Source organism: Olea europaea, chromosome 14, assembly GCF_002742605.1.
Source record: "Olea europaea var. sylvestris chromosome 14, O_europaea_v1, whole genome shotgun sequence".
Classification (NCBI taxonomy): domain Eukaryota; kingdom Viridiplantae; phylum Streptophyta; class Magnoliopsida; order Lamiales; family Oleaceae; genus Olea; species Olea europaea.
This window is the reverse complement of record NC_036250.1, coordinates 15367362-15381528: the sequence shown is the minus strand read 5'-3', so window position 1 is coordinate 15381528 and position 14167 is coordinate 15367362. Positions and strand designations below refer to the sequence as shown.

Here is a 14167-nt window from a genome sequence, read left to right as displayed (position 1 = left end):
CTTGTTTTTGTTTTTTTTTTTTTTTTTTTTTTTTTTGAGATGGTACTTCATTTTGTAGGTTTTCGAGCGTCCCTGAAGGACTAAATTTATCCATGAATTCAAATTTTTTGCAACATCAAACTGACAAGAATGACTGGAGAATAAATGCACTTCAAGAAATAGATGATATTCATGATTCTCACAACCCTCTTTGCAAATATTCGAGCACCATCAATAGAGGTACTTTGGTGCTTATCATGGACAATTTTATTAATGAAGATGAAGTAAATTCAGGGACTGTAAAAACTAACAATTTAGAGATCAATCAAGAAGTCCCTATCATTCCATCTTCGTTGGCTTTAGTCAGCATCTCGCCTTCAAATACAAACAATCATCAGGCTGCACAAATTTGCTCTTTCATGTTTGGTCCTTCGCTCAGAATTACCCAAAATCTCCTTATTTGAAGGCTGCTCTGCAGGAAGCCATGACTAATTACCTTCAAAAGTGTTTTAAGGACATTTTGAAGCATGGATTCTCCAACATCCGACCTTGGTAGGATGAAAATAATTTAATTCTTCAAAGCGTGATTACCGGTTCATTCCACGCAGACCCAATGCCTTTGATAAAATGTATGGATTTGCTTCTGAAAGAAGTTGACTCTTACTTATCTAAAAAAAAGCAACACTTGAATTGTCCAATCGTTGAAGAAAAGGCTAAGCAGTTGAAACTTTTGAACATTCGGCTGGAAGTAGAGGATTCCGCTTGTTCTTCACTGGAAGGTAAAATTAGTTAGCTAACCTTTGAGTTAGACAGACTCCGTGATGAACTTCAAGCCCATCAAGAATAAAAGAGTATGGTTGGCACTACGACGGTGGCATTGGAGGAATCACAAAATAGAGATATCACTAGCATAGCATTCATTGACCAGAAAAGGAAGACCCTTGAAGATAGTTTCCTACAAGTGATCAATGGCGAGTAATCTTGATAAAGTCAAGAATTTCTAATCCTTTTTTAAGACCATATCGTATGAATTTTGACTTGCTATTTTTTTGGATAAACTTTTCTTTTTCGTTTTTTTTACTGAAGAACATGGTGAACAAATTAAATGAATTTATTCATCGTGACTAAATATGAATTTATAATTTATCCAAGCTGTCTACGTACCCAAATGATATCAAGTCGAACGTAGTTCATTAAAAGAACACAATTTTTTTTACAATAAAAATTTTAAAAAAATAAAGAACTTTAGGTGTAAAAACACTATAAAAAATTTTCATTTATAGGCCTAATTTGCAGTCCATCTTAGTCGACGATCTTGTATGTTCCATTAGTGAATGCATGAGTAACAAGAAATAGACCATCTTATTTAGACTAGAATTTGCCACCTGTTTTTCTTGTGATTATGGTCGGCCTCCGCACGAAAAGTACCAGATCTCCAACTTAGAGCTGGCAACTGTTCAGTTCGGGGTGGGTTCAGTCAAAACCATCACTGAACCACCAATTTTTTTGACATACCATAACCGCACCATAATCACGTAAGTCGGTTTCGGTTCAGTTCGTCTCGATTCATGGCGGTTAATAACCATAAAAATAAATTATTTTTCATAGGTCCAGTGTTCAAATTTAAAAAAAATATATTTATGAAAAAAATTAACACATGATAGTTATCAACTAATAGTCGGTGAATTATATTGGAGCACTTCAAACAATTTACGTTGTTGATTACTTAACAGATCAAAATTGTACAAATCGTCGATAGAGGGTATGTTTGTAAGAAGGCAATGATTTATGGTACCAAAGGTGATGTCTATGTTACTGATGACAAAATCAAGAAAGGCAAAGACTATACTTAATTTCAAGGCAATCCGGATGCCTACAACTAATCAAATGATCAAATTTACAGTAAGAAAATAGGCTTTTTGAAATTGAAATTGTTGATTGAGTTCGCTTCAAGAGCGAGTGAGTTGATAACTATCATGCGTGACTCAAAAAGAAGAAAAAAGGCCTCTGTGGAGTTTGCAAAATTAGATATTTTTTTAATGATGTTTTGCATTGGATTACTATTTAGATGGAAAAAGTAAATTTAACGGATAATCGATTCGGTTCGAGATGATGGCATAAATACCATACCCACACTACCCCAAATCGGGTCATTAAAATCAAATATCATATCCGCCCCATTGCACCATCGGTCCGATTTTTTTCGCCTTGTTCGGTTCGATTAACCGTGATTTTTGGTTTTGACGGTTCAAATTGCCATCCCTACTCCAACTTGAATTAATCTTGGTTACATTTTTGTTAAAGGACTTCGTCATTCAAGCTTGATAGAAATCCAAGTGCATTTACACTTCTAACCTCTTCTCATCCAAAGTTTCTAACTATTCCAATTGAAGACAAGCATTTTCTTTAGTTGTCAAACCTTATTGGATGACAATTTGAAGTGACGGAATTCGACACTCCAGAGGAAGTACAATTCTCACCCCATATATTAAGGCATAAGGAGTGGTTTGTATCGGAGTCCGATAAGTAATTCGATAAGCCTATAAGACTTCGTCTATTTTTTCATGCCAGTCTCTTTTTGATTTGGAAAAAACCTTCTTTAGCATACTACACAATATTTTGTTAAACGCCTCTATCAATCTGTTAGCTATCGCATTGTATATGGACGAGTTGTATTGTTTGAATCCAAACTTTGCACATAAATTGTTATGTGGCTATTGCAGAATGGTTTGTCATTATCAGTTATGATATGCCACGGGATACCATATCAATAAATGATTTGGATACGAATAAATCTATGACATTTTCTTTCTTTACTTCCTTCAATGGCATGGTTTCAGCCTACTTAGAAAAGTAGTCGGTCTCGGAGAGGATATATGCATGCCCGGCTGAAGACTTTGGAATTATAGGTCCAATTACATCAAGACTCTATGCATCGAATGGCCATGAAGCTACTGTCCGATGTAATAGTTCCGGAGGTTGATATTTAAAATTTACATGAACTTGGCAAGCTTCGCATTTTTTAACATAATTCATGGAGTCTTGTACCATAGTTGACCAGTAATACCCCATCCTCTTTATTCAAAAATAGAGTTCGAGTCCAGATTGATGGACATCACAAATTTCAGAGTGGGCTTCTTTCACGACCTATGTTGCTTCATCATTACTTAAGCATCGAAGGAAAACTCCATCAAATGATCGTCGATAAAGTATTCCCTTATAAAAGACAAAGCCGAAGGTATGCCTCTTGATTTTGGTTTTTTACCGTTGATTATCTGGTAGCTTTTGATATTGAAGAAAATCAATTATTGATTGTCTCCAGTCTTGTCTTTTATCATCTTCACCTACTTCGACACTATTGTTTTCTTCCAAATTACCAGGCAGAAACGATGGAAGCACCCATCTTTAAGCAATTGATATAAAGTAGGAGAAATCTTCATCCGACCTAGCTAAAACAGCGGCCAAATTAGCTAAGGCATAATCTTTCCTATTTTCACTTCTCAGGATGAATTTGATTTTTACCAAATCAAATAGTCTCATAAGCATTGACGTATATTCATGATATGGCTTCAAATATGAATTACGGACTTTATACTCTACTAAAAGCTGGATGATTATCAATTTAGAATCTCCAAAGACTTCCAACTGGTGGATATCCATATCTAACTCCATCTCAAAACCAAGGATAAGGGCCTAATATTCTACTACGTTATTTGAACATTTCTCTGTTAAGCAAAAGAGTAAGGTATAACAAGATCATGAGGAGCGATAAAGACTACTCCTGCTCCGGCACCATAACTTTAGGCTACCACATCGAATTATAGCGTACATGATGGTATGACTTCAGTAAATAAAATTTCTTCATTGGGAAGGTCTTCCTGAAGTTCCTGTTTCGCTGGAATTGGATGGTCAGCAAGGAAATCCGACAAAGTTTGTCCTTTAATGGCTTTTATGGAATGAATTTGATATCGAACTCAGACAACAGCAGTGCGCATTTCCAATACTTCTAGAAAGAATTGGCTTGAACATTATGTACCTCAATTGATCAATCTTTAAAACAAGATTGATTGTGTGTGATAGCATATAATGTCTCAATTTTTTAGCCGTGAAAATTAATGTAAGACATATATTTTCAATAGGTGAATACTTCATTTCAGCGCCTATCAGTGTCCGGCTTAAATAATAAAGCGCACTCTCTTTTTCTTTATCATTGATTTGGTTAAAAAGTGCTCCTAGAAAATATTCTTGTGTTGCGATATAAAGAGTCAACAGCTTCCCTGGAATTGGAGCTGTGAGTACCGGTGGACGAGACAAATATTGTTTAATGCTTTGAAAAGCATTTGGACAATCATCGTCCCACTCAAATGGTACACATATCTTCACCAATTTGTTGAATGGATGAAAGAGTTCGACAAGGTTAGAGATAAATGTTCAAATGTATGCAAGTTTTCTTTGAAGACTTTTCAACTCATGCACACTTCTTGGCTCTAGCATGTTGATTATGACGTCAATTTTTGATTAATCTATTCAGTGTCCCAGTGTGGAACAACAAAATCGAGAAATTTTTCAGAGATGACGCCAAATGTACATTTCAACGAATTCATCTTTAGTTGATGTCTTCAAAGTCTTTTGAAAATATCTCGTAAATCTTGTAAATGATCATCACGTCTCTTTGTTTTAAGAAAAAGATCATCTACATAGCATTCCACGTTTTTATGCAGTATGTCATTGAAAATCTTTTGCATTGCATGCTGGTAGATTGCCCCCACATTTTTTAATCCAAAACGCATAACCTTATAACAATATATGCCTTTAGGGGTGCGGAATGATGTAAGCTCCTTGTCTTTTGGATTCATTCGTATTTGGTTGTATCCAGAAAATTCGTCTATAAAAGATAAGACTTCATACCCGAAGTTGCAACCACCATCAACTATGTTATTGAAAGTTGAAAATCTTTCGAACATCCTTGATTCAGATCTCAAAAGTCAATGCAGATTTGTAATTGCCCAATCTTCTTTTTGACAAGAACAATGTTCGTGATCCATGTTAGGTATTTCACTTCGCATATGAATCCAGCTTCAATAAGTTTGTTGACTTTCGCTTTTATTTGAGGAATTAGTTCTAGACGGAATCTTCTTTGAGGTTGCTTAATTGGTCGAACTCATGCCTTACTGTAAGATGATGCACTACAACCTTAATATCTAACCCTAACATTTTCTTGTAATACCATGCAAATATGTCTTTATATTCCTGAAGCAGATGAATGTGCTCGGATTCCTTTTTTATTTTATTGAAGAAGGCTTTTACCAATACTGGTCTCGGGTCTTTTTCGGTCCCCAAGTTCAATTGTTTCAAGTCATTCACAGTAGATTGCCCCTTTCTTCAAATATAGGTGAGGCTGGTTCAGGTTCATTTGTTGTAACAGAATTTTCAGACTCAGGTTCTGAGTTAGGAGCTTCTTTGAAAGCTATGTGATTGACAGACTTCTTCCTTATCTTCATTATCCTTTAGGATGGACGACATTTTTGATGTCTTCATCTTCTTCTTGATTGTTGAGGTTTCGGACTTGGATCAACAGTTTTATTTCCAAGTTGAGAAAATGCATATTGTCTTTGGGATAAAATTTGGAAAGCTTGTGCATTTCTATCAATTTGGGTAGAAGAAGAATGATCTTCACTTAACCTTTGGAAGACATAGGCTTTACCTCTTATGTCGACCAATGGGGAGGGTTCTCTTTTTAACCTTTTAAACATCAAAACTCTGGCATTCTCATTTTCATTTCGATCGAATAAAGGTCTTGGTTGTTCTGACTTCTCCTCTACAACTTCATAAATTTAAATCATGATAGGGTTTGAGGAAACCTTCTTGACCTTAATCTTTTTCGATGGATTGGGATCATATCCTAAACCAAACATGGGTTGAGACACCAGGGCTCCGTCAGAATTAGAAATGACACGCTCACTTGAAATGACAGCATTAAGATCACCTAATTTTTGGGGCTTTTCTTTTTCAAACCCGGCATTTTCAAACAACTTTTTAACTTGAGGATTATAACATCCTTTGAAAGTCTGTTTTGATTCAGAAGCTCCTTCAGTACTCAACACTTCTCATTTGGACGAGCTGAAAATACATAGCTTTGATATGTTTGGAATGGATGTTGAAACTTTCGATACAGATTTACATTCTTCCGAGACCGTCATAAGTTGATGGGACAAAATCAATTTTAGAATACTAAGTATTGAAAGCGTTAACTCTTTTCTCAATATCTCAACATCAGTTGATTCTATTTGAGATTTTTTGCCTTTAGAGAAGTCTTCGGATGTAAAGTTTGACTTGTCTTTGATAAGTTAATGAGATTTAGCAACACTAGACACATCTGATCATCTACATCTTCTTTGATTTTGAATCCAAACATGGTCAACCCTGTAGAATTACACTCTTCATCTTCCATGTAAAATTTGGCATCATCGAAATGTGATTCTTTTTCAAGGAATGGTTTAGACTCAGCTACCACACATTGAACTTTTCCATCTCAGTTATATTTGAAGCATTGGTGCTAAGTTGAAGGTACTACTCCTATTTCATGTAGTCAAACACTTCTAATGAGTAACTTGTAAGATGTTTTAGCATCAATGATATGGAAGAGAGCGGAGGAAATCAACTCTCATATTTGTAGCTTCAGACGAATCATGTCAATGGCTCGCTGACTCTTCTGGTTAAGTCCTTGAATAATGATTTTGCTCCTGGATAGATCACTCACATTAATTCCAATTTTCTTCATTGTGTTAACTGACATAATGTTCACAGCAGATTCATAATCGATCATTATCCGATTTATCCTACATTCTTGAACATAACCGCTGACATACAACAACTTGGCTGTAAATCTTTATCGTCAAATATTATGGAGGCCATACAATCTTGTTGAGTTGTGGATTCAATATGTTCTAAGACTTTGCCTTCATATTCTTTCAAATCGATCAATGCTGCGATCAAAGTCATTTGATCATCAAAAGGAAGACTAGTAGGCTCTACTAAACTCCTATTGACAGGAATATTATTGTTTCATGAAATAGTTTTCTTATGTTTAAAAGTCTGCCTTGATACATTTTTAGTTTCATTTCTCTCCTCCACATTGATAACATTGGAGGTAAGATATTCCTTATCAAAGAAACCATTGGGAAAATAATCATCCAGGGTTGGAAGTCTAGGAAGAACGCATGAAGCTGCTTCTACCCCCGTTGATTTAGTAGATACTCTTGACTTGGCTTTAGGCCTTCTTTCTTAGTCCTGATTTCTTATCATAAACACTAGAACTTGGAAGTTGTGGAGCCTTTCGACGACTTTTTTTCACAAGGGTTCATGCCCCCTGATCTTCTTCTAATGTTTTCTCTTTAATGGGTTGAATTTTTATACCCAATTCCTCCAACTCTATTCCTACAAGAGGTGAAGAAGGTAATATTTTACTTGTTTTGTTTGACATTACATTCGATATTTCTATTTCTTGCTTATGAAAGTGGACCAGCCATCACCAATCTCATCTTCGGACTCTAAATCAGAATTCCAAACATCCAAATCACCTGTCATAATTTCATAAAAGGTTGGACGATTGGGTGCGCTTGGTCCATCCATCCCTGGATAGACATAACTGATAGTGATTTATCCTTCTACTTTAAATTCCTCTGGGATAGCTCCTTCTAAAAGTTGAGGTCCAAACTTCTCAACCCAGGATTTACAGGCATTGTGTACATTAGAAAATGTTTGTTTCTTCCCTAAAATGGGAATTGGATCAAATGATCCAAACGAAACCATCTACCAGACGGTTGTTAGGTTCTCTCATGTTTCAAATTTGATCTTATTTTCTTTAACCAGGCGAACAATAAGATCTTTCAAGACGAAACATTTTTCCACTGGGTGGCTAATGATTTTGTGAAATTTATAGTATTTAGGATGATCGACCTTACCAGCTTCTTCGGGTCTTTTTGGCACTGGAAGTTCAATTATCTTCTGTTCAAGGAGCTGATCCAGAATTCCAGAAACTTTAGAATCTGAAAATGGGTACTCCTTTCTTTCGAGTTCTTTCAAAGTAACATGAATTTTGCTTTGGACTTATCCTTGCTAGGTCGAACTCTGGCTTCGATTTTGGGTTTGAGCTCGGCCTCTGGAAGGCTATCTTTGCAGGAACAATAGAAATAATCATAGCTTCTTTGGATTTACCTGCCTTGACGTCCTTCTTTATTTATTTCGTAAGATCCTTTTTATCACGTGGATCACTTGGTATGTAACTCTAATGCCTTGCAATTTGGAGCTCTAGGTTATGAGCACGTGTCGTCAATTCTTTGAATGAGTGAGACATATTTGCTTGGAGATTTTAGAGTAATCCAATGCACGCCTTACACACACATGTCGATGGAAGATGTTTCGCTTATTCATTCTTAGCAATTACGAACGAGGTTCCTCCAGCATTCGATGTACTCTACAACAGGCTCTTCTTTACTCTGCTTCGTTCGAGCAAGTTCTAGAAGGCTGACAGTTCATCGGGTGCTGTAGAAGCATGTTAGGAATTCTTGCTCGAGTTGATCCCAGCTATCGATTGACCCAGTTGGTAAGTCTTGTACCATTCAAACATGGCACCTTAGAGGGAGCTAAGAATTGCTTCACCATGGTGTTATTGTAATTGCCCGCATTGTTACACATCTCGATAAATGAGCTACATGTTGCTTTGGGTTGCCCTTTCCATCAAAACCTTGAAATTTTGGAGGTTGTTAACCGAGTGGCATCTTCATTTCGTCGATTCGACAACTATAGGGCTTGGCATACATCAATAAAGATTGCAATGAACCACCATACTGGGCACGAATGGTATGCGCAATCATATGTTGAAGTTTTTGGACGAACAAACAGCCCACGTTTTGAACAACTGTCCGATCATGTATATCTTGCTTCTATTAGCGCTCTTGAACTTCTAACTCTTTGACTTTGGAAGATCTTGAATTTTCTTGATCTTCTTTAACAGGTGGATTTTGCACCTCTAGCCTGTGCATGAGTGCAACAATCTGTGCATCTTTGTCTTCTAGTGACTTTGTTGATATTTTAATAGCTAAAGTCATTTGTTGAATTCGGTCATCTGAGCCCGATAACGCTTCTTTGACCATTACTGGCTCAAGTAATTCTTTAGATGAAGTATTATCTTCCCACATTTACTGAAAAGTGGTATGAGGAGATCCAGACAAGGATTTATCATTGGAGATGGAGCTCAAATGAGAATTTTTCGCTTGGAGATGGAGCTCAAATGAGAATTTTTCGCCGAACTCATGGTCTCTTCTATCGAATGAGAGTTTGGCTTTTTCAATGCAATTTTCATTTTGCCTTTGTTGGAGAATTTCTTTAGTAGTGGGACCAGTTGAGTTTTCTTAGTTTTTGTTTGGGCTCTAGTCGCATGGAAAAGTTTGGCAAGTGTTTTTTCAAGATGAGTCATAATTTGTTTCGCGTTTTCGTCTGTCATTACTGATGTAGTGGTTGAAATTTGAAGATTTTGAGATCAAAAGATGAGGGGACAAGAATGTCTCACCTGGCGTGCCAAGAAATTTGTACGATGAGTTTCGTATATTAAAGCACAAAAATCGTTACAGATTGTGTTGATCTTTTTGTAATTGCAAAATTGCAAAAATCCTCTGATTAATGATCTAAACGTTTGAAGACAAGGGGTCACGTGGCTTGAATACTGGTTTTCGAGAATTTGTTGAAAATTTTGATTTGTTGATTCTTGACTTGTTTGGAAATTGAATTTTAAGGCTCAGACTTGAATTTGAATTTGATTTGATTTGAAAAAGATTTTGATCTTTTTAGACTTGGTGTAAACCTGTTTTATTCGAAAAAATTTTAATCTTCTTGAGGTTTACCGAATTTAGATTTGAGATGATTTCTTTTCTTCTTTCGACTTTGAAATTTTTTCAGCACTTCGTGATTGCGTTCTCCGTTATCTTTCTTCTTGCTTGCTTTTTTCTCCTTGCCTGTCGTATGGACCATTGGTCCTATTTATAGGAGAAATTTTGTGCTTGAGGTTTACCGAATTTAGATTTGAGAGGATTTCTTTTCTTCTTCTGGCTTTGAAATTTTTTCAGCACTTCGTAATTGCGTTCTCTATTATCTTTCTTCTTGCTTGCTTTTTTCTCCTTGCCTGTCGTATGGGCCATTGGTCCTATTTATAGAAGAGAATTTGTGCCAAATTTGATAATCAATTAAGTATATTTAATTAAAAATGAATAGTTAAGTAATTACGATTTTTTTTATTTGTTTATTTATTTATTTATTTAAAAAGTGATATGGTTTTTGGGTTTATGGACTTTAGTAGATTTTAATTTAATTTAGTTAATGATTTAACTCAATCCAAAAAAAAAATTTTTTTTTTTTTTTTTGTCTACAGAGAACTCGAACAGAATCGTCTCATTTCAATTTGAAGACATATCAATAGATTTAAAAAAAAAAAAAAAAAAAAAAAAAAAAAAAAAAAACCCAACGCCCAGCAGCCAGCACCCACAGCCCTACATTAAAGTCTCGTATCAAATCAAAATTCACTGGATAAGATTTGATCGAATGCGACAGTAGAGAAGCCGCTTGCCGGCAAACTGCCGAAGAAAAGCATAAATCTGAACTCCACCGACGGCAAAGATCCGACGTCGTTCAGATAACCTTGGTTCAGGTTCTTTCGTCCTCTCTCTGTATGTAAATTTTGAAGGTTGTATCCCTATTTAAGGAAATAGAGAATATAAGTTTAATTTTTTTCCGGGAATTTCAGTTGAGGAAAAAGCATAGAATTTTTTGTTTTAAAACATTGAGTGCAGTTTTTCTGTATCTTATACGTGATTTTTGTGTGAACCTTCGTACATTTGGGTTGTGAACTTTCACTTGCTTCTTAATGCCCTGATGTTTACTTATCGATTTTTTTTTTTTTAGGGTTTTGAAATTTGCTGACTTATTTGAGTTTAATAGTGATTTTAGCGTGTGCGTGATATGAATCTGGGCAAATAGAATTTTCCATTTTTGGGGTCAGGTTCACTGGAGTAATTAATGGTTCGTAGATGCCGGTATTTTGATGAAATGGCGCCTACTACTTCTGAAACGAGCAATGCTTCCAAGGGTGGTTATCTGTTTTACGGAAAAATGGTGAAATAAACTAGAATATGTATTGAATTCTAGCTAGAGATTACTTCATTACAAGAAATGATGTTTGCAAATTAAGAAGCCAAGAATATATTAGCTGTCATGTTAGTGCTCGGGGAATTATATGTCTGTTTATTCCTGTAATTTGTATGCTGTGCATTATAATGATTTAATCTTTAATCCTATCCATCTTTTTCCTTGGAATGAAGTTACATGGAAACTGGTGAGGATGCTGAAGTGAGGTACCCTTCTGAAGAGTGCATTGAAGAGAAAGGTGTTGGGTCCTATGCATTAGATACTAATGTAAAACAGACAGGTGAGACTCATAAACTTTCCTTTCCTCCTGAGACTGAATTGACTGTCAACAATGGAGAAATGTCTCCGAGCCAAGAAGTTTCCTCCGCTGGTGGTGATGCCATGGACGTAGACAGTGAGAGTACATATAGCTGCCTAAATGCTTCAATGGACAAGAATGGAGTTGATACTGATGATGAACACGAGTTCACTAGCCTGAATGGTTCCTCTATTGACAACAATGGATTAAAAGATGATGTTGATAGCAGGCATAAAGATCAGAGTCCTGATATCTGCTCTGTGAACCAGCCGAGAATCGATGTTCAAGATAAGCACGCGTTTCAGACTCCCGAGGCTTTATCCACGACCTCCTCAGAATCTGTTCAAGGTATAAAAGATGAAGCTTGTGTGTATCTCGTGCCAAAACTTGGCTTGGAGTTTGAATCAGAAGACCATGCCTACAAATGTTATAATAGATATGCTCTCATGGAAGGATTCAGCATCCGGAAAGACTTTGTAAATAGAAGTAATATTACGGGGTTGGTGGTATCAAGAAGGTATACATGTTATAGGCAAGGCTATGGATCTGCTAAGCGTGATTTGAAATCAAATAAACCCCGAAAGGATACAAGAACTGGTTGTCTGGCACATATGACCATTACACGTCAACCTAATGGAAAATATCGTGTCATTCATTTCGAAACGAAACACAATCACGAGTTTGCAACATCAGTCACAGCTCATCTGTTACCATCCCAAAAGAGAATATCTTTCGTCGAGGCCATTGAGGCAGAATCTGCTGGTAACTCTGCATCAAATGGGGTACCGAAGTTGGGTATGGGTTTTGACTCAGAAGATCATGCTTACGAGTTCTACAATGCATATGCAGGGCGACTAGGTTTTAGTGTTCGTAAGGATTATGTCAACAGGAGCAAAGTAGATGGTGCTGTGGCATCTAGGAGATATACTTGTTTTAGAGAAGGTTTTCGGCAGAAAGACAAAAGGGGTTTGAAGGTGAAGCGACCTCGAAAGGAAACTAGAGTTGGTTGCATGGCACAATTAGTTGTTTCTCGTCAAGCTGATGGCAAGTATCGTGTCACTCAGTTTGAAGAACATCACAATCACGAGCTGGTACCTTCATGTAAAGTTCGCATGTTGCGATCTCAGAAGAGGTTTGCTACAAATCAAGATGTTGAATCCAGTGCATTGGAGGGCTCTAACTTACAGCCAACATCGCTTGCCGAGTTGTTATCAAGAGGAGGAGGAGCACAAGGCAATTTCAGTTATGATCCCATAGATCTTGAAACTAGGCTCCCGTCAAAACGTTCAAGAAGAATAAAGCTGGATGAAGCAGAACGTATTCATCAGTACTTTCAGAATAAGCAATTAAAGGATCCAACATTTTTTTGTGCTGTACAACTCGATGCTGAAGAGCAACTGACCAACTTTTTTTGGGCTGATGAGAAGATGATGACAGACTATAGTGATTTTGGCGATGTGGTTTGCTTTGATACAACGTACTATCTAAACAAAGAATGGCGGCCTTTAGCACTTTTTTTGGGGTTGAATAATCATAAACAAATTCTGGTCTTTGGTGCTGCATTTCTCTATGATGACACTACTGAATCTTTTAAGTGGCTATTTCGAACTTTCGCTAAAGCGATGACGGGAAAAAAGCCAAAGACAATACTCTCTGATGAAGATGCTGCTATTTCTGAAGCAATCATATCTGAACTTCCAGAAACAAACCGCCGGTACTGCGTATGGCATTCATACCAGAATGCTCTTGAGCATTTGAGGGAAGTAACAGTCAGGTCAGATTCTTTTGTTAACGACTTGTGCAGTTGTATTTTTAATCAGGACGAGGAAGAAGATTTTGTTAATTCCTGGAAGGTTATGTTGGACGCGTATGGTCTTTGGGAAAACAAGTGGTTGCATGAGAAATTTGAGGAAAGAGAGAAATGGGCTTTACCATATGGTAAGCATATATTCTCGGCTGACATAGAAACTTCTCGACTCTCTGAAGATTCCATTACTACCTTGGAAAAATACCTTAAGCCTGAATCACACGTTCTTCAATTTTTCAAGCACTTTGGGAGGATGGTGAACGACTGGCGTTTCAGGGAATTAGAAGCAAATTACGATATGAGTCAACACATGCCAAGACTACTGGGGGATGTGGTAATGCTGAAGCAGGCAAGGGACGTATACACACCGAACATTTTTGAATTGTTTCAGCAAGAATATGAAAATTGTTTAAATCTTGTCATTAACCAATGTGCTGATACTGCATCGTCTTCTGAATATCAAGTCAGTACTTATGGCCAGCTTCGACAGTATACAGTTATATATTGCTCAGAAGACGATTCAGTTGCCTGCAGTTGTATGAAGTTTCAATTTGTTGGAATTTTATGTAGCCATGCGCTGAAAGTGCTAGATTACTGTAATATAAAGATAGTACCTAGTGGATACATCTTGAAGCGTTGGACCCGGGAGGCAAGGGCTTGAAGAGATGTACTGGAGTCAGTGTAGACTTGTAGTGTAGCATGACAGTTGAATTGTACAACGTACCTGCTTAATTCCAATGCTTCATGTGTCGTTTTTAGCTAAGGAGCAGTCTCTTGATTTCTACAAATAAGATATCCCTCTAAAACTAACTAGATTTTCATGTGCATTTTGGAAAAACAAAATATACTGTATAGTAATTTTCGATTGTCTGTTGCATTTCTTA

The 14167-nt window shown here is 36.7% G+C and overlaps 1 protein-coding gene across 1 annotated transcript; it reads left to right on the top strand.

The window, feature by feature from the left end:
• The first annotated feature begins 10491 nt into the window (after positions 1 to 10491).
• Positions 10492 to 14160, top strand: LOC111409290 (protein FAR1-RELATED SEQUENCE 7-like). The gene is made up of 2 exons (XM_023039313.1): positions 10492 to 10681; positions 11352 to 14160. Exon 2 carries the CDS (start codon positions 11356 to 11358, stop codon positions 13942 to 13944), a length of 2589 nt encoding a protein of 862 aa, XP_022895081.1. The 5' UTR covers positions 10492 to 10681; positions 11352 to 11355; the 3' UTR covers positions 13945 to 14160.
• The last annotated feature ends 7 nt before the right edge of the window (positions 14161 to 14167 follow it).

What these genes read in the sequence shown, in the direction of transcription:
- LOC111409290 (XM_023039313.1), top strand. Translation starts at nt 11,356, where the DNA reads ATGGAAACTGGTGAGGATGCTGAAGTGAGGTACCCTTCTGAAGAGTGC.